This window comes from Scyliorhinus canicula, chromosome 8, assembly GCF_902713615.1.
Source record: "Scyliorhinus canicula chromosome 8, sScyCan1.1, whole genome shotgun sequence".
NCBI classification, from domain to species: domain Eukaryota; kingdom Metazoa; phylum Chordata; class Chondrichthyes; order Carcharhiniformes; family Scyliorhinidae; genus Scyliorhinus; species Scyliorhinus canicula.
This window is the reverse complement of record NC_052153.1, coordinates 2190180-2209326: the sequence shown is the minus strand read 5'-3', so window position 1 is coordinate 2209326 and position 19147 is coordinate 2190180. Positions and strand designations below refer to the sequence as shown.

Here is a 19147-nt window from a genome sequence, read left to right as displayed (position 1 = left end):
GTTAGGTTTGGTGCTGCATCCTTGATCTACTTGCCCTGACACTTGGTGCTGTTTATCAAAGGTGAGTTTTCTTTCACATCTCACATTTAGCCCAACCGTGGGTATTTGAACAATCAGCAAGATCAGTCGCACATGTGAGAGGTCATAAACTGGTGCCTTCATTCATATAGCGCCTGTCAAACTCTCTAATACCCAGAGCACTCTGCAGCCAGTGAAATACCTTTGAAGTGTAATGGAGGAAATTTAATAGCTAACTTGTGCACAGCAAACTCTCACTAAGAACAACATGACCACCGAATAGTCAGGTCTTGTGATGTTGCTTGGCCAGGATATTTTGGAGCACGTCCCTGCTTTTCTTTCAAATTGTACGATGGAATCTTCTCCTCCCACCTTGAAGAGCAAACGGGGACATGTATACATATCTGCAATTGGGAGCTGACAATCTGCTTGGCATATTGGTCTGGCTCCTTGAAAACAGCCAATGTTGCATCAGCCACTAAGTATAATTATTAAAATAAGCCGGATCAGAGATTTAGGAAAAGCCAATGTTTTGATGGTTAGAGTTCAATGGCCTGATGCAGCTATGATCAGTGGTTAATGACAGTTTAGTGACATTCAATCTCCTATAGCACAGTTTAATGGTAGTTACTGCTCATTAGCATGGTCTAGCATCATGGCAAGATTTAAAGACAAGTCCAAGCTCAATTACACAGTTTAGGGACAGCTAGAGTTGAATGGCATAACGCAGGGGATGGTTTAGGGACAGTCAGCATCCCAAGGGTGAGTCAGAGCTCAATGGCACAGTTAACTGTGGCAATAGTGGGCGATGATGTGGCCCAGAGGGAGTTTGGTACGTCTGCATTAATTGGTCCTTTATTCTTCCCCAGGAGTCATTTACCAAAATGTAATGAATTAAGTTATACCCAGATGAGCCTCACTCCGAAGTTAGTTTAATTTTTGAGTCTGTGGTAATGGAGTAATTCAAACTTCATTCTATTGAATAAACTTGGTGAAACTGATCCAGCTGCTGGGTTATATTCAGGTCACTGGCAATGAGAACGAGGAGAGCAGTATGATGGGAGACTGACTGTTCAATACTGTCACACAGGGGCAAACTTACCCGTCTGTGTTGGAACTGGCTGTTAATCAGGTCCAAAGGACTTTCTAGCCAATGAAGTAATTTGGAGTGTGGTCACTGTTCTAATGTAGGAAATGCAGCTGTTGGTTTGCACACAGCAAGATCACAATGTCCACATAATCTGTTACTCTAATGATGCTGCAGGGATAAATATTGGGGAGGACATTGAGAACTCCTCTATTATTCTTCCAAATGGTGTCATAGGATTTTATCTAATTCACAAGAGGGGGCATCACTTTAACATTTCGTCTGAAAATTGCATCGACCAACAATATCGTACTCTCTCGGTACTTATCCTCTGACAGTGCGGCATTCTCTAGGTACTGATCCTCTGACAGTGCAGCACTCCCTCAGTACTGACCCTCTGACAGTGCGGCACTCCCTCAGTACTGACCCTCTGACAGTTCGGCACTCCCTCAGTACTGCCTCCCTGACAGTGCAGCGCTCCCTCAGTACTGACCCTCTGACAGTGCGGCGCTCCCTCAGTACTGACCATCCGACAGCGCAGCGCTCCCTCGGTACAGACCCTCTGACAATGTGGCACTCCCTCAGTACTGACCCTCTGACAGTGCGGCACTCCCTCAGTACTGACTCTCTGACAGTGCGGCTCTCCCTCAGTACTGACCCTCTGACAGTGCAGCACTCCCTCAGTACTGACTCTCTGACAGTGCAGCACTCCCTCAGTACTGACCCTCTGACAGTGCGGCACTCCCTCAGTACTGACCCTCTGACAGTGCAGCACTCCCTCAGTACTGACCCTCTGACAGTGCAGCACTCCCTCAGTACTGACCCTCTGACAGTGCGGCACTCCCTCAATACTGACCCTCTGACAGTGCGGCACTCCCTCAGTACTGACCCTCTGACAGTGCGGCACTCCCTCAGTACTGACCCTCTGACAGTGCGGCACTCCCTCAGTACTGACCCTCTGACAGTGTAAAATTTGCTGATCTCTGTGCCAGCCTGGATTTTGTGCTCAAGTCCCTGGAGTCGGGTTTGAACCCACAACCTTCTGACCCCGAGGCATGTGCTCTCTCTGATGCATTGCAACTGACACCTTGTTGTATCGCAGTGGACTGGGCCCTGAGGTATAAACTATATAAACTGGTGATTTCTGTGGTGTGGAGTTCCCTGATAAATCTTGAGAATCCTATTAAAAACATGGACAAATTATTCCGTGTTTTGAGTTGAGATAAGTGAAAAGTCCTGGGGTCTGCAGGGCCTCACGGTGATAGAGGCCGTGTACTGGGGCTGAGTGAAGATTAAGCAGGAAGGGTGGCCACAAAGGGGTGCGATAACCAACAAACAGACTGCAAATACTTTGCGATTTAACAAATTAACTGCACAAGTTACTTTTTGTTTTACATCTTCTGGAATTTTAAACAGTGTCTGAATTTTGGGCCCAGTCAGAGTAAGATTCTGCTCTGACCATTGCGAGAACAGCACAGACGGACAGGGGCGTTTGGCTGGAGTTGATGCTGCAGAGATGTGGGAGTAAGGAGCAGTTTGTCTGTGACAGGCTGTCCAGATTTTAATTATTGTATTAAATCAATTTTGTATTTCAGACAGGAGTTGGAATTCACATCTCCTCACTCTGTACACAGGAATACAACCACAGGTGTAAAGTGAAGGGCAGAGGTCACAGTGACAAACAGAGCAGGTGGCTCAATACGCTGTCTGCATAAAATAAAATGAATTTTCACAGAACTGCTCACCAAACCTGTTATATTTACGTATCTGTGTCAATGTGTGTGGGTCTGTGTGTACGCGCGCGTGTGGGTCTGTGTGTGCGCGCGCGCGCGTGTGGGTCTGTGTGTGTGTGCGCGCGCGCGTGTGAGTCTGTGTGTGCGTGCGCGCGCGTGTGGGTCTGTGTGTGCGTGCGCTCGCGTGTGGGTCTGTGTGTGCGTGCGCGCGCGTGTGGGTCTGTGTGTGCGCACGCGTGTGGGTCTGTGTGTGCGTGCGCGCGCGTGTGGGTCTGTGTGCGCGTGCGCTCGCGTGTGGGTCTGTGTGTGTGGACATGTATGTGTGTCTGTGTGTGGATGTCTCTGTGCCTGTGTGTGTGTGTGGGCCTGTGAGTCGGTGTGGATGTGGGCCTGTGTGTTTGTGTGCATGTGCCTGCGTGTGGGCCTGTGTTTGGACATGCATGTGTGCCTGTGTATGGGTGTGTGTGTACACGCGTGAGAGTGGGTGTGGATGTGGGTGTGTGCGCACCCCTGTGTGTGGTTGTGTATCTGTGTCAATGTATGTGGGTGTGTATGTGCGCCTCTGTGCGCCAAGTCAGCATGCATGTGGCAATTGAAATGAAATGAAAATGAAAATCGCTTATTGTCACGAGTAGGCTTCAATGAAGTTACTGTGAAAAGCCCCTAGTCGCCACAGTCCGGCGCCTGTCCGGGGAGGCTGGTACGGGAATCGAACCGTGTTGCTGGCCTGCTTTAAAAGCCAGTGATTTAGCCTTGTGAGCTAAACCAGCCCCTATTGGTGTGTGTCATTGTGTTTGTACTACATGTCTACAAGTGTGTTTGTCAGCATGTGTCGGTGTGTGGAATTAGGTGACTGAGAATGTGTGTGTGTGTCCTTCCACATGTGCATGACAGTGTCTGAATGTGTGTGTATGTTGGTGTGTCAGTATGAGAATGTGTGTTGGAATGTGCATGTACCAGTGTCAGTTTCTGTTTGTGCCAGTGTGTGTTGTGTATGTCTGTGCATGTGTGTCAGTTGGTGTACTGTGATGTGGTACACGGAGGAGGGGGGGTGTACTGTGATGAGGTACATGGAAGAGGAGGGGGTGTACTGTGATGAAGTACATGGAGGAGGAGGTGTACTGTGATATGGTACACGGAGGAGGAGGGGGTGTATTGTGTTGTGGTACACGGAGGAGGAGGGGGTGTATTGTGATGTGGTACACGGAGGAGGAGGGGGTGTATTGTGATGTGGTACACGGAGGAGGAGGGGGTGTATTGTGATGTGGTACACGGAGGAGGAGGGGGTGTATTGTGATGTGGTACACGGAGGAGGAGGGGATGTATTGTGATGTGTACATGGAGGAGGAGGGGGTGTATTGTGATGTGGTACACGGAGGAGGAGGGGGTGTATTGTGATGTGGTACATGGAGGAGGAGGGGGTGTATTGTGATGTGGTACACGGAGGAGGAGGGGGTGTATTGTGATGTGATACACGGAGGAGGAGGGGATGTATTGTGATGTGTACATGGAGGAGGAGGGGGTGTATTGTGATGTGGTACACGGAGGAGGAGGGGGTGTATTGAGATGTGGTACACGGAGGAGGAGGGGGTGTATTGTGATGTGGTACACGGAGGAGGAGGGGGTGTATTGAGATGTGGTACACGGAGGAGGAGGGGGTGTATTGTGATGTGGTACACGGAGGAGGAGGGGGTGTATTGAGATGTGGTACACGGAGGAGGAGGGGGTGTATTGTGATGTGGTACACGGAGGAGGAGGGGGTGTATTGTGATGTGGTACACGGAGGAGGGGGTGTATTGTGATGTGGTACACGGAGGAGGAGGGGGTGTTTTGTGATGAGGTACATGGAGGAGGAGGGAGTGTATTGTGTTGTGGTACACTGAGGAGGAGGGGGTGTATTGTGATGTGGTACACGGAGGAGGAGGGGGTGTTTTGTGATGAGGTACATGGAGGAGGAGGGAGTGTATTGTGTTGTGGTACACTGAGGAGGAGGGGGTGTATTGTGTTGTGGTACACGGAGGAGGAGGGAGTGTATTGTGATGTGGTACACGGAGGAGGAGGGGGTGTATTGTGTTGTGGTACACGGAGGAGGAGGGGCCTTTTACTAAGGCCCTCTTAATCCAGGTTTGTGATCATCTGTCCCAATGTCCCCTGGTGGAGTATGATGTCAAATTTGTTTGATACCCACTGCTGTGAAGGTTTGATACCTTGGGGCAACTTACCGTCTTGCAGATGTTGTTGCCAATATCTCTTGAAGCCAGTATCATAGAGATGTCCAAAGAGTTCTTGGGTGATTTGCTGTCTGAAGTTTCCTCTCTCCTCCCTGAGGAAACCTGTTGGGTCTTTTCCTGACACTGTCCCACTTTTACTCAAAGGACATCAACGGAGATCAGTAACTCCATCCATACCCCACCAGTGTCTCGTACATCACACATGGTGGATCACTGGGCTCCCCCACATTCAATTCTGATGGTACAGTGCTTCAGTAATTTATGTGACTAGACCAGTAATCCTAGACTAAAAATTGAGAGAAGCACGAGTTTAAATCCATCTGGGCAGGTTGAGAATTGGAGTTCAGTTTATGTGGACAGTGAATCACAGGGAGGAGAATGGCCTTGGTTTGCGGGGGGCGGGGTTAAGAATTCAGAGCAGGGAGGTACAGAATGCTAAAGTTAGAACTCGGCTGCTCAGGGGTAATGTCAGGAAGCACTTTTTTCTCAAAAGATCAAGGAAATCTGGGACACTCTCCCAAAAATCTGGTGATGCTGGGGGTGAATTGGGGAAGGGGATGAAGGGTTAAGGTGCCACGATGGGTCAACGGGGTGGAGGTACAGATCAGGTATGATCTACCTGAATGGCAGAAGAAGCTGGAGGGGCTGAATGGCGTACTGCTGTCTAAATTAGTGGGACAGAATAACTGTCAGAGGGTCAGTTCTGAGGGAGTGCCGCGCTGTCAGAGGGTCAGTACTGAGGGAGTGCCGCACTGTCAGAGGGTCAGTACTGAGGGAGTGCCGCACTGTCAGAGGGTCAGTACTGAGGGAGTGCTGCACTGTCAGAGGGTCAGTACTGAGGGAGTGCTGCACTGTCAGAGGGTCAGTACTGAGGGAGTGCTGCACTGTCAGAGGGTCAGTACTGAGGGAGTGCCGCACTGTCAGAGGGTCAGTACTGAGGGAGTGCTGCACTGTCAGAGGGTCAGTACTGAGGGAGTGCTGCACTGTTAGAGGGTCAGTACTGAGGGAGTGCTGCACTGTCAGAGGGTCAGTACTGAGGGAGTGCCGCACTGTCAGAGGGTCAGTACTGAGGGAGTGCCGCACTGTCAGAGGGTCAGTACTGAGGGAGTGCCGCACTGTCAGAGGGTCAGTACTGAGGGAGTGCCGCACTGTCAGAGGGTCAGTACTGAGGGAGTGCTGCACTGTCAGAGGGTCAGTACTGAGGGAGTGCTGCACTGTCAGCGGGTCAGTACTGAGGGAGTGCTGCACTGTCAGAGGGTCAGTACTGAGGGAGGGCTGCACTGTCAGAGGGTCAGTACTGAGGGAGTGCTGCACTGTCAGAGGGTCAGTACTGAAGGAGTGCTGCACTGTGAGAGGGTCAGTACTGAGGGAGTGCTGCACGGTCAGAGGGTCAGTACTGAGGGAGTGCTGCACTGTCAGAGGGTCAGTACTGAGGGAGTGCTGCACTGTCAGAGGGTCAGTACTGAGGGAGTGCCGCACTGTCAGAGGGTCAGTACTGAGGGAGTGCTGCACTGTCAGAGGGTCAGTACTGAGGGAGTGCTGCACTGTCAGAGGGTCAGTACTGAGGGAGTGCTGCACTGTCAGAGGGTCAGTACTGAGGGAGTGCTGCACTGTCAGAGGGTCAGTACTGAGGGAGTGCTGCACTGTCAGAGGGTCAGTACTGAGGGAGTGCTACACTGGAGGGACAAGTATGATGTGGGAAACAAGACTGTCAATGGAAAACTGAAAGCAGCAGAACGACATGGAAGTTTCAGTGATGAATCTGGAGCACTGATTGGAGGTGTCAAGTGTTGGTTTTCTCTGTCGCATTTTAACCAGATTTGTAATACGAGATGCCTCGCTTAAGAGATACTCTAATAAATCTGTTAATGAAAATATTTATTTTATTCTTCAAAGTTAATCTCACTCTGCAGTTGTTTTGCTTCTTGTTCAATCTCTGTCTTGCAGCAAGAGGGTCAACAACTGAGCAGATTCTGGTCCACTGTTGTTTGTCCTGGGGGAGGGGCGACATCCAGATGTTCGGTGGGTAACTGGCAACGTCAGTCCTTTTGTCAGAGAATCTCTCTCCCTTTCACCCTGTCACGGACATTCCCCCCTTGGATTTTTTTGTCCCCCCCCCACTGCACTTGTTAATAAATTCCGAATTCTCCCTCTGTGTACCCGAACAGGCACCGGAATGTGGCGACTAGGGGCTTTTCACAGTAACTTCATTGCAGTGTTAATGTAAGCCTACTTGTGACAATAAAAAAAAAATGTAATAAACTGTTAAACCTCAAACTTGTTGCAGTTCTGATGAGGATCATCAACCCAAAACATTTCTCTCTCCCCGGATGCTGCCTGACCTATTCCTTATTTTCCAGCATTTCCCATTTTCTTTCCAGCATTTTATTTTGGACTTTCGGCATTCCCAGTATTTACATTAGCTGTTGTGCTGTGCGCGGACTCACCCGTCACTGTTTGATAAAACGTCTCAACCCCCTCGGTGTTTGCTGAACACAACATGGCAGATGCTAAGGCAAATGTGTATCATTTCACAGGGAAGTAGATCAAAGAACTTCATCACAGGTCTGAATCGCATAAAACAGTTTCCTTCTCCGTGGTTTGTTAACACATTATATTTAACTCAACAATTAACTTATAGAGAAAATAAGTAAAAACTGATAAAAACAAAAATCTGAAAGAAAACACTTAATTTTTAAATAATTGGCATTCAGCTAAAGAGCAAAGATAAAATCAAACATATTCAACAATATATCAGACAAATGAAAATACCTGTCTCTACTCCTGCGGGATGGAAACGCTGCATTGCAACCTTCTACTGTGCAAACATGCATCTCCTTCAGGTGAACATTCTTGTAGTGTAACTTCACGCTGTACGAACTTTTAAAGCTCTTTTTGCAGACATAACAGATCTTAGGATCAGCGCTGGAACAGAGTTCACTCTCTGGTGAGTATTTATGGGGATTGCTGTATCCCATTGATGGAGAGAAGCCTTCTTGTAGGGCAACGATGCTCCCTCCTCCACCATTGTACAACCCATACGGGCTGATACTGTAAAACATGTCATAGGTTGGGTCAGTGAACTCTTCCTTTATTTTCATGGTCTGTGGATGAGGGGAAATAGAGTCTTTGTCTTCAAGTTTGCCGCTTGACATCTCATCCTTATCAAAAACCTCTCGGTGCGCCTGCTCATCATTTTCTGTGGGATTGTCGCACATTTTAGACTCGGAACCTTCAGATTCATCCTCAAAGTCTGGGTCATGCTCTTGCTCCTCAGAAGTGATGCTACCCATTTGCTTATCCTCAAACACACCAAGGCCTATCTCCTCATCTGCTTTCCTGCCGCTATGCATGTGAATGGTGGGACTCATTTCTTTGTGACAACTGACATTATCCATTTCCTCATCGTGGATGCCCTCATTGACATGATTTTCATTGACCTGATCATCTTCGTCAAACTCATCGGTCGTGTCAATCACTTCTTTTTCAATCTTAACGGGCATGCTTGATTTGCGGGATTTTTTCTTGGGGGCGAGATCAGCTGTCAGCTCCTGAGCCATGGATGGGTGCGGCTCAGGGATACAAGGCTGATCAAGCGAGGGCACTATAGGGCTGGTGGGGAGTGACGTTGGAGGGCTGACCATTTCCCCGGGTGTCAACAGATTCCTGTAAAACGGAGGGACGGATTCCACTGTCTTCAGTGAAGGGAACACCAGTGGGCTCTGAAGAACTGGGTCAACTGACGAAGAGTTGAAACCCAGGGATGGTCGCCCGGGAGACGTTAGACTTGATTTGATGCTGGATATGACTGGGGTGGCAGCTCCAGATGTGGCTCGGATCAGGTCCTTGTCTCTATTGTTTCTCAGCATTGGCATGTGCAGACGAGGATTGGGATTGGCACTGTGACGATTGCGACTTCTCAGGGAACTGAAAACCATATTGCAGCCTTCGATCGTGCACCTGTGCTTAATCTTCAGATGCACAGCATTGTAGTGGATCTTGAGGGTACCTTTGTCATAGAAAGTCTTACCACAGGCATTGCAGACCACTCGGCCCTTTCTCGGGGTCAGTCCAATTCTTTTCATCCTCTGGAATTTTGAACTCAGAAGACTAATTTTCGAATGGTCAGCCTTGACTGTGTGGTTTGCAGGAGCGGCCGGGGAGTGGATGGGGGACAAACGGTTCTGCTCGGTTTTGGGTTCAATGTTGATGATGCTGCTGAGGGCGTTCCTGCTGCCTGCTTGGTCGCTGCGAAAAGGTGAAACGGACACTTCTGATTCGCTACTCTCCACACGCTCGTTCTGGATGGGAAGGTTGGGTTCTCTCAATCTCAGGCTCTGCTCCAGCATGACCCCATTGGGGGGGAGGCCGAGTAAAGGAGCAGAAACGGGATTTATGTACTGGAATGGAAGTAGGAATGCCAGACTGTTGGGGATGTTTTCAAAGTGATGAATACTAGAAGGATTGCTGTTCTCGAGATGAGCCAAGAGGCTCGGGCTCCGAGTCCGATTGTTGCCTTCTATAAAAGTCCTGATGTCGGAGTCTGCTTTTGAAGTCGGCACAGCTACAGCCTGCCCCTCTTTCTCTTGAATGGCCATCAGCTCCACGATAGATTTGGTTTCTCCGAACCTCAGAAACTGCTGGAGGGTAATGATTTCCTCTTCCCGGGACATGATTGCCCACCGGTCCAGCACCTTGCCCGCAGCATCCTTCAGACCAAATCAAACAAACAACAAAGACAAACACAAAAAAAAACTTATTGATTCCGCATAATTACAGCAGTCTTATTGCGAAGATGCTACAAACTGTCCTACTGATGCAGCAAAGGCCCAGGAGCAACATGCAAAGATTGTTAATCCCATTCGACCCACAGAGCAAACTTTCCTGCCATGCAGACGTGGTAATTAGGGTCACGATTAGTGAAACAGACAGAGTTTAATAACGTCAAAGCAAACACAGTGAAAACCTTTGGGACTCCTACCAAAGATTCTGCTATTACAAAGACAATGATCTCTTTTATGCAGATGTTCAGTATACACTGCTTATTAATATGGGAACGCTTGCTGTGCAGATTGAGACCAAATCAAGAAGCTTCACTAGAACCCTTACAAATATGAAGACAGAGGGGTAACAATTCTGACAAACAGGTTTTTCTCATCCCTGTACATAAGAATGAGTGAAGCAAAGATTGATAACATGGGCACAATAAAAAATATTAACTGGTTTAATAAAATGCGTCACATTAAACCTCCCTGGTAACAGAACAAACAAAAGCAACAAAGGCTCCAGATATCTCCTTCCAAATAAATGGATGCTTTCATGATTGTCCCAAGATAGGTGTCACATTCCGAAAAGCACTGGGTGAATTGGAGGCGGTTTTCAAAAGCTGTTATGACCAGTGTAACCCTGACTAGGTCACAAATAACTCTGGCTGCAGTTAGAAACAGCTCTGAACTTTAGTTGCCAACCAAACTGCTTGGAATCATCCTCCGAAATTAAAAGCAAATATTAAAAAGCTGACTATTCCAATATGCACAGTCATTTTCTTTTTATCAGCACATTTTTTACAAAAGGAAAAAAGGGAGCATGATCTGATGTCAATGCTCACTGGAGTCTTTGTTCTGATACATCCATTAAAAAGCCTCCTTTCACAGTTTTCATATTAGTGTGTTAGACTTCAAGTGTTTCCACATATTGATGATGTACTTATTTTATTCTGTACAAATATTAACATATTAATGATATTGGTCTCGCATTTCAGAAAAAACATTTTTTTTTTAAAGCATCAAACAGTAAAGACGGAAAGAGCGAAAAACATGTCAGTTCAACGGGAATGTATAATCTTGGCTGGATCATTCTTTATAAATCTGAGTTTGAATTTCTTACTCGTTGGTGATTTTCCATTGTCATCTATTTCAGCATTCCCTGAGAAGGTCAAGTTTACTTTTTGATGGTGAAGGGAATAAACTAGGAAAATGCTGATCAATTAGGGTCCAACACTTAGTTAAAAGCTCATTCTTAATAAACTCTGATCTTCCAGAGTCCCCCTTGCATTAGATCAATAACGATAGGTATGTACCCACTAATATTTTCTTGGGATAATGTGGTGTCTGCCAGGAACTTTATTGATTCATTAACAGTTACATGAAGGAAAAGAAAACTGGCACAGCATCCCATTAAAGCCAAAAGATCTTTAAAAAAACCCCACAATAACTAACAAGTTAACCATGCCCCTTCTTATGTCAGACACCACTTACCCCCTTTATTCAATTCACTCTTCTAACAATTTACACGGTGGATGGAACATTCCAGGTGGAACAGACGGACACTCACCCCTCAAATCTGACAATCTAACTCACTTGGGGCACAAGTTAATGGGAAAAAGAGAATGGATTTTGGGTGGGTTTATCGGGGTGTTTCCCGATGCTGCCAGCGCTCACAGCAGACCGACTATTAAACGGAACTCTGCTTCTTTTTCAAGCTTTACATGGAGCCCCATTAAGGCCGTACTTACACTAATTCCCTGTGCTAACAAGCTCAACTTGCCAGTGCAGGCAGAGTTCAGAGCGCCGTTTTTAACCGGTGCCCCAATCTCTTGACTAGCCCCTCCAACACACCAACATACCAATTAGGGGTTTCTCAAGCCCCCCCCACCCCACCTGATAAGTGCAGAGCACCCCCAGGCCAATCCTTGCCAGCCTGGCAGTGCCTCCTGGGTGCCCTGGCATTACCAGGGTGCTAGACTGGCAATGCCACAGTGCCTAGGTGGCATCAGAAGTGCCAGGGTAACACCCTTCCCAGGGCCCGACCACCCGGGGGCCCATGATCGCCTGGGAGACACCCCTCCCCTCCTCCCAGACACCTCCTAACTTGAATATGCAAAATCTGGTTCACGTCCAGTGAGGGCGAGGTCCAGATCGCGCAAGGCGTAACAAGCATCGTGAATCTCGTGAGGGGCCTCTCACGAGATTTTCCGGCCTTGTCGCATCGCGTGTCGGGTGCGGTGAGGCCATTAGATGGCGCACTTGGAAACAAGGTTTGCAGAATGTGAAAGCCTTAGCCAAATAATAGCAATAGGAGGAGGTCATTCAGCCCCTTAACCAGTTCTGTCACTTGATTTGATCATCATGGCTGGTCTGTATTTTAATCTCCATTTACAGATGTTGGTTGCGTAACGGACCTACCAAATATATTCCATCAGAAAGATAATGCAGACGTTTGCTTAGGACGTGTCATTTCAATAGAAAGCTGGACTTGAATTTTCATGTTTTTGAGGGTGGCATGGTGGTTAGCGCTGCTGCCTCACAGCGCCAGGGACCCGGGTTCAATTCTGACTTTGGTTGGCTGACTGTGCGGAGTTTGCACGTTCTCCCCGTGTCTGCGTGGGTTTCCTCCGGGTTCCATGGTTTCCTCCCACAGTCCAAAGATGTGCCGTTAGGTGGATTGGCCGTGCTAAATTGCCCCTTAGTGTCCAAAGATGTGCAGGTTAGTTAGGGTTGCGGGGACAGGGCGGGGGAGTGGGTCTGGGTAGGGTGCTCTATCGGAGGGTTGGTGCAGACTTGATGGGCTGAATGGCCTTCTTCTCCACTGTAGAGAATCTAATATAACTATAATATTATGTTTGATTTAATCTATTTTCTGCTTTGAGCAGATAGCAATAGGTCTCCCCATTTCTGCACATCTTTTGCCCTCTTTCCAGTGTTGACCATGGCTCAGTTTGTCACCGAGACAAAGGATTGTGAGATCAAGTCCAACTCGAGGACTTGAGCACGGTATTCCAGGCTGATGGTTAATCGCAGTACTGAAGGAATGCTGCACTGCTATACAAGCCATCTTTCAGGTGAGATATTAAACTCAGGACATGTTTGCCCGCTCAGCGAGCTGAGAAAGTATAAACTCCATACAGTCACTCGAGGCCGGAATTGGTCCCTGGCGCTGTGAGGCAGCAGTGCTAACCACTGTGCCACCGCGCTGCCCCCAAAAGTTAAAATCAACCCAGATTTAATTTTGGTCTTCTTTTCTCCTCCCTTGATCGGAATGCTTCATTCCATGAACTGTACGAATGGAATTGGAATGGAATGGAAATGAGCTCACCTGTTCATTAATTATGAAATTATTGAATATGAGGAAAGCCATAATTGTCGAATTGCCAGCCAAGAATTGGCCAATCAGACATTGGTCTGCTTCCCAATTGCCTACAAAAAGGGGTGTGGTCACCCCAATTATGGACATGCTGAGCAACCAATGGCAGATGTATAGGGGCGTGGCAGCTAGAGATCATGTGACAACACCTCCAGAATAATGTCCAACAAGAATTGGCAATGCTACCCTATGGGGGATGGGATGGGAAGGAATGGAGAAGAAGAAATTACCTTTCCCCCCCCTATAATCAAGGAGTTTTCCTGTGTGATAAATAACACAGGAAACAAGGGGTGAGATACAGCTCTCTTCAGTGTACATATCAAACATTAGGTTTTTGAATGACGTCACCAAGGGGCAGCATGTAGATAAGAAACAGGAGGGGTTTCCGATAGATCCGTGGTGTGGTGCAGCAGGAAAGCGGGTGTTTCTCTGGCTACACTTCGATAGATATGAATGAAAACCAGCTGAGTGCAGTCCCACCCAGCTGGGTGATAATGGCGAGGCATCGGAAGCGGATGGTGAACTCCACCATGTCAAAGACAGCGGGCAGGTTGAGACAGATGAGGAGAGATGTTTCACCTTTGTCACAGTAACATAGAATGTAACTTGTGACTTTACTAAGAGTCAGTTTGTTATTGCGGCAAAAATGTGATTGGCAGGATTCAAATATGGTTTTCTGGGAAAGATGGGCACAGGTTGAGAGATTCAAGGACATTTGGACTGGAAAGTGAGTGCAGAAATGAGGCAGGGACGGAGGGTTCAAGGGTTGGTTTGAACATTACTATTAGGTCTTCTTTCTGGAAAACAACTTTCAATATTATCAGGGTGGCACAGGTTAGCACTGTGGCCTCACAGCGCCAGGGACTCGGGTTCAATTCTGGCCCTGGGTGACTGTGTGGAGTTTGCACATTCTCCCCGTGTCTGCGTGGGTTTCCTCCGGGTGCTCTGGTTTCCTCCCACAGTCCAAAAGGTGTGCAGGTTCGGTGGACTGGCCATGTTAAATTGCCCCTCAGTGTCCAAAGATCTGTAGATGGGGTGACAGGGATACGGCAGGGGAGTGGGCCTAGGTAGGGTGGTCTTTTGAAGGGTTGGTGCAGACTCGATGGACTGAATGGCCTCCTTCTGCACTGTAGGGATTCTATGATTATAACGGTTGCATTTTTACAGAAACGTGCTATGAATCATTGATGGTAGGAATTTGATTGTTGGTCGGGGGAGATGGGACAAAGTTACCGTTGATCTCGAGGCATTTCCCACCCATCTAAATGCATACATCATTTGCAAATTGCCTTGAAGGATGCTCTTTTGGACGCGGTGCATCAACCTGAGGTCTGGTTTAACGCAGAGCTGCAAGCCAAGATCACAGGCGTGCTGAAGCTTGTTGCGATTATCCACCATCCCATGTGCTGCTCTGAAGCTGGTGAGAACTAACGCTACAGAAAAGCGGACATAAATCTCCGAAAGACCATGCCCCTCCGAGGACCGGTGTCCACACCATCCAATAATATTCGGATGGCTCACAATCGAAAACTGCTTTCAATTTCTGCACATTGTTCTCAGAAACTCATCCTGAAGTAATTTCCTGTTGGTATTTCTAAGCACAGGGCAGCTTTCGAATATACTGATCCCATCCTATTCAACACTAACAGACACATAAATAAAGAGCGGGGGCGAGATTGCACTAAATAGATTGATGTGTGTGTGTTACATTCTTAGCCTGCACTGCATTCATTTTAAACAGCTAACATTAATGGTTCCAATTCTTCAGGTTAGGGGTCAGGTTTTGGTTAAGTTATAGATCTGAAATGTTTTCGCAGTGTCGTATAGCTTGGGCATAGGTCACGAATATATACATCCAGATATACAGAGCTATCTATTATCTTAATGGACAAGTTAATTGCAGGCTGAAGACTGGGATTTGCTATGACATGGAGCAGTTGAAGTGTTGATGCCTTTCAGGAAAAGCGAGACAAAGAAATGAGGGAGAAAAGGAATAGAAGAAGATGTTGATGGGGTGAGATGGACTAGGATGTGGGGAGCGTCGTGTGGAGTGCAAATACCTGCATGGACCTTTTGGGATAAATAGCTTGTTTCTGGAGCTGCTATTATTGTGGTGTAGCTGGGTTTTAACGTATCTTGAACCTTATTCCCACAGCGCAGTAGGTTCCTGGATTCTGCAAAGGGAGAATGGGATTCAATGGGAAGTGTGTGATCGCTCCCGACAGGCATTCAATGTCTGGTAGGATTTGCTGCCAAAAATATTTGCAGGAAAGTAACTGAAGAATTAAGACAATGGAGTTTTCTCTTCTGTAACTGGAAACCAATCGCCCAGATCGCTCTCCGAGATAACCAATTATTTCAATTCCCACAAGGTGATGCTACATTTAGCCCTGCAGTTGGGAAGGTGGATGGTCCGGAGTGAAGACGGTAACAATGCCACCAGTCAGCGACCAACATGAAGGGTGTTTCTGGGGAAACGGGAACAGCTCGAAGTTGGAGCATTCTGTACAATGGGGAAGAGATTCAATGCAGACTTTCTGATAGTGACTTGCATTTACCAGACACTGTGAGCCTTGCATTAATATAGCCTCTTTCACGTCGTCTGTGCATCACAAGCCATTTTTCAGCCCATACGGCACTTTTTTTTTTGAAGTGGGGTCACTGATGTAATGTAGGAAACGCAGCGGTCAATTTATGCAAAGCAAGATCCCACAAAAGAACCACCAAATAAGTGAAACAATCATGGGCTGGATTCTCCGAATCTGCAGCTATGACCGCAGGATCCATCTGGTCATACAGCCGCGTCGCCGCCGCACCGATCCTCCGCCCGGTGGGGGGCTAGCAGCCAAGCCGCGTAAGGCTGCCAATACGGATGCAGAATAGCTGGGTCCGTGGCCACGCATGCGCACTGCGACGGCTGGGCAGTACAACATGGCACCAGAAACTGCCCCCCTGTAACCCCCCTCACCAGCCCCAGACCACCCCCCACCAGTCCCCCCAACTCCCAGCACGCGAGGTCCCCGAACGTTGTGAGGCCATGCGCCCTATACCGTCGGGAACTCGGCCCATCGGGGGCGGAGCATCAGGGGAGGGTCTCAGGTGACGTCCTGAGGCCACCCTGACGGCTTGGGGGGGGGTACTCCTCAATGATGCCCTTTTTGAGGGGGCGGAGCATCAGACAAACGGCGCCGCGTAAAAACGCATTTCCAGCGTAAAAGCGCATTTTCCGGCCGATCGCCAAACCTGATTCCGGTGTCGGTGATTGGAGAATCCAGCCCAACGTTTTCCCCTCGGTGCTGAATTTCACCAGCTTTATAATCCCCTTGTGGCCACTTAGCGGGTTCCAATCCGTGTCCCACACCACGTAAATCGTGGCTCCGGGGATTCCCGGGAATCCCGCTGTTGGGCTGCCCTCTTGAGCCCCCCCCCCCCACATGCCGTACAGCAGCCCACCACCTGGGTGCTGCCCCCAACCCTAAGAACGGAGCTGACATGACCAGCCCCCTCCCTCGGGGACCCCTGTATTAGGGGGACCCTCCCAAGGACCTCCTGCTTAAAGGAACCCCCTCCGCAGACCCCCCCCCTCCAAAATGGGACCACTGTCTGGCAGTTAGAGAGCAGTCCAGACAGAGGCACTGGGAAACATTATAGCTGTAACACTCACCTTCCAGCTCCACATCTTCATTCCTCGGAGGAGTGAAGCTGTGGTTGCGCCTGGATCCCATAGATCCACCATCTGCAGGCTATTCATAGCTTTCAGGTGGTGGTTTGTGATTGACAGCTTGTAAAAACCACCTGCAGCTTTGATTCATTCAAGCTTCAATGTTTGTAAACGTTGACCACATCAAAGGGAGGTAAGTGCAGTGAAATCACACACTTGAATGATTGGAATGCACTTACATCTCTTTGATATGGTCAACTTAGGCCACTGCAGTGTGAAGCGTGTTTGGATTGGTGCCCGGTTTCCCCCAATGCCTGATTCTCCATCCCCATCGAGGAACGCATTATGGGCATCCCGGGACAGAGAATCCCATCTTTATGAGATTGTCATTGAGACACGAATGTTGGCCAGGACACTAGGAGAACTCCCCTGCTCTTTTTCTGAAGAATGGCGTGGGATATTTTCTATCCATTTGAGAGGATAGATGCGGCCTCAGTTTAATGTCCCTCCAACTGTGTAGCATTGCCTCAGTCCTGTACTGGAGTGTCAGCATTGGTTCTCTGATCCAGTCCTGAAGCGGCACCTGAACCCACAACCTGTGAGTAAGAGACAAGAGTGCTCGCCACAGGCACAAGCTGACACACAACTCAATACCCTTCCTGTAAACCGGATGAGTCCAGTTACACAGTGATTTGTTCTTGAGGACTGGACTAATAATTTGGAGAACAGACGCTTTGACAAAGAGTCATTGGACTCGAAACATAGAACATACAGTGCAGAAGGAGGCCATTCGGCCCATTGAGTCTGCACCGACCCACTTAAGCGCTCACTTCCACCCTATCCCTGTAACCCAATAGCCCCTCCTAACCTTTTTGGTCACTAAGGACAATTTGTCATGACCATTCCAACTAACCTGCACGTCTTTGGACTGTGGGAGGAAACCGGAGCACCCGGAGGAAACCCACGCAGACACGGGGAGAACGTGCAGACAGTGACCCAGTGGGGAATCGAACCTGGAACCCTGGCGCTGTGAAGCCATAGTGCTATCCACTTGTGTTACCGTGTTGCCCATACGTGAGCTCTTTTCTCTCCCTACAGATGCTGCCAGACCTGCTGAGATTTTCCAGCATTTTCTCTTTTGTTCAGAATTTGGAGATTTGAGTGCAGCAGTTTTTGACTTTAAATTCAGTTAATTAAATAAAGCAGAATTGAAAAGCTAGACTTAGCAATAGCGGCCATGAAGCGAGTATATTGTTATAAAAACCCATCCAATTTATTCATGTCCTTTATGGAAGGAAATTTGTCGTCTTTATTCGTCCTGGCCTATATGTGACTCCAGACCCACAGCATGGAGTTGACCCTTAACTGCCCTCTTCAATAGCTCAGCAAGCCACTCAGCTGTATTGAAGGTGGACAGTTTTCACCACCATCACCTTCTCAAGGGCAGTAAGCAGGCAACAAATGATGCCCACGTCCGGTGAACGAATAAGAAAAATTTCCAAGTGAAAGTAAGAGAGGTGGTGAGGAATTGAGGGGGTAAGAATCAACTGACGCAAAGCTGAGCTTTTGAAAGTGTGTGAAGCGAAGGACTGGCCGGGTGATGTGTACTGACATCGCGCTGCATAAAATGCATACACTTCAGATAATCAAACCGTTTAGAGTAATCAGACTCGCAAAGGCAGCCAATCAGACGCAGGAAAATATACACAAACCCCAGGAGTGAAGGAGATTCATACAAGAGGTAATGATGCAATTGTGACGATAAAAAGTGCCCAAAAAATCCCCAAAGGCTTCCGTGCAACATTGCATTCTTCAGCAACCTGGAGGATGATCTCGCTTCTCAGTGACTTGGGTTTCGTGGACTCGTTCCCCCTTTGCACCAGTCTCTTCATTGTGAGAATGCTGCAGAAACTTTGTGCGGGAATTGGCCGTACTGATCTAATTTGCACCTACATTCTCTCGCTGTCATTAGAGGCACAACATCATTAAACACCAGCCCCTGGAATCTGGTCAACATCCACCCACTTGTATATTCTTACTTAAATTGCTTCTCGTCTTTGGAGAGTAAGCAGCCACTTAGGAAACAGGGGGCGTATATTTGCTAATGATTACTGGCACTGTGTCATTTACATAACAAAGGTGATTGCTATAATGGAGCGCAGGGCACATTGTCAAAATGTTGTTTTTGAAGTCAGAAACACAGGGAAAAAAAAGAAAAATAGAATTGAGAATTGAAAGTACAATTAAATTATTTCCATTATGGGTTTGCAAATAT

General features: G+C 48.0%; 1 protein-coding gene across 13 annotated transcripts in view; it reads right to left on the bottom strand.

The window, feature by feature from the left end:
* Window positions 1–19147, bottom strand: part of bnc2 (basonuclin 2) — a 604271-nt gene that overhangs the window by 65888 nt on the left and 519236 nt on the right. For all 13 annotated transcript variants that reach the window (XM_038804002.1, XM_038804009.1, XM_038804007.1 and 10 more), the window contains one exon: window positions 7842–9778. In XM_038804002.1, the coding sequence (XP_038659930.1) occupies window positions 7842–9778 (1937 nt within the window). The remainder of the gene's footprint in view (window positions 1–7841; window positions 9779–19147) is intronic.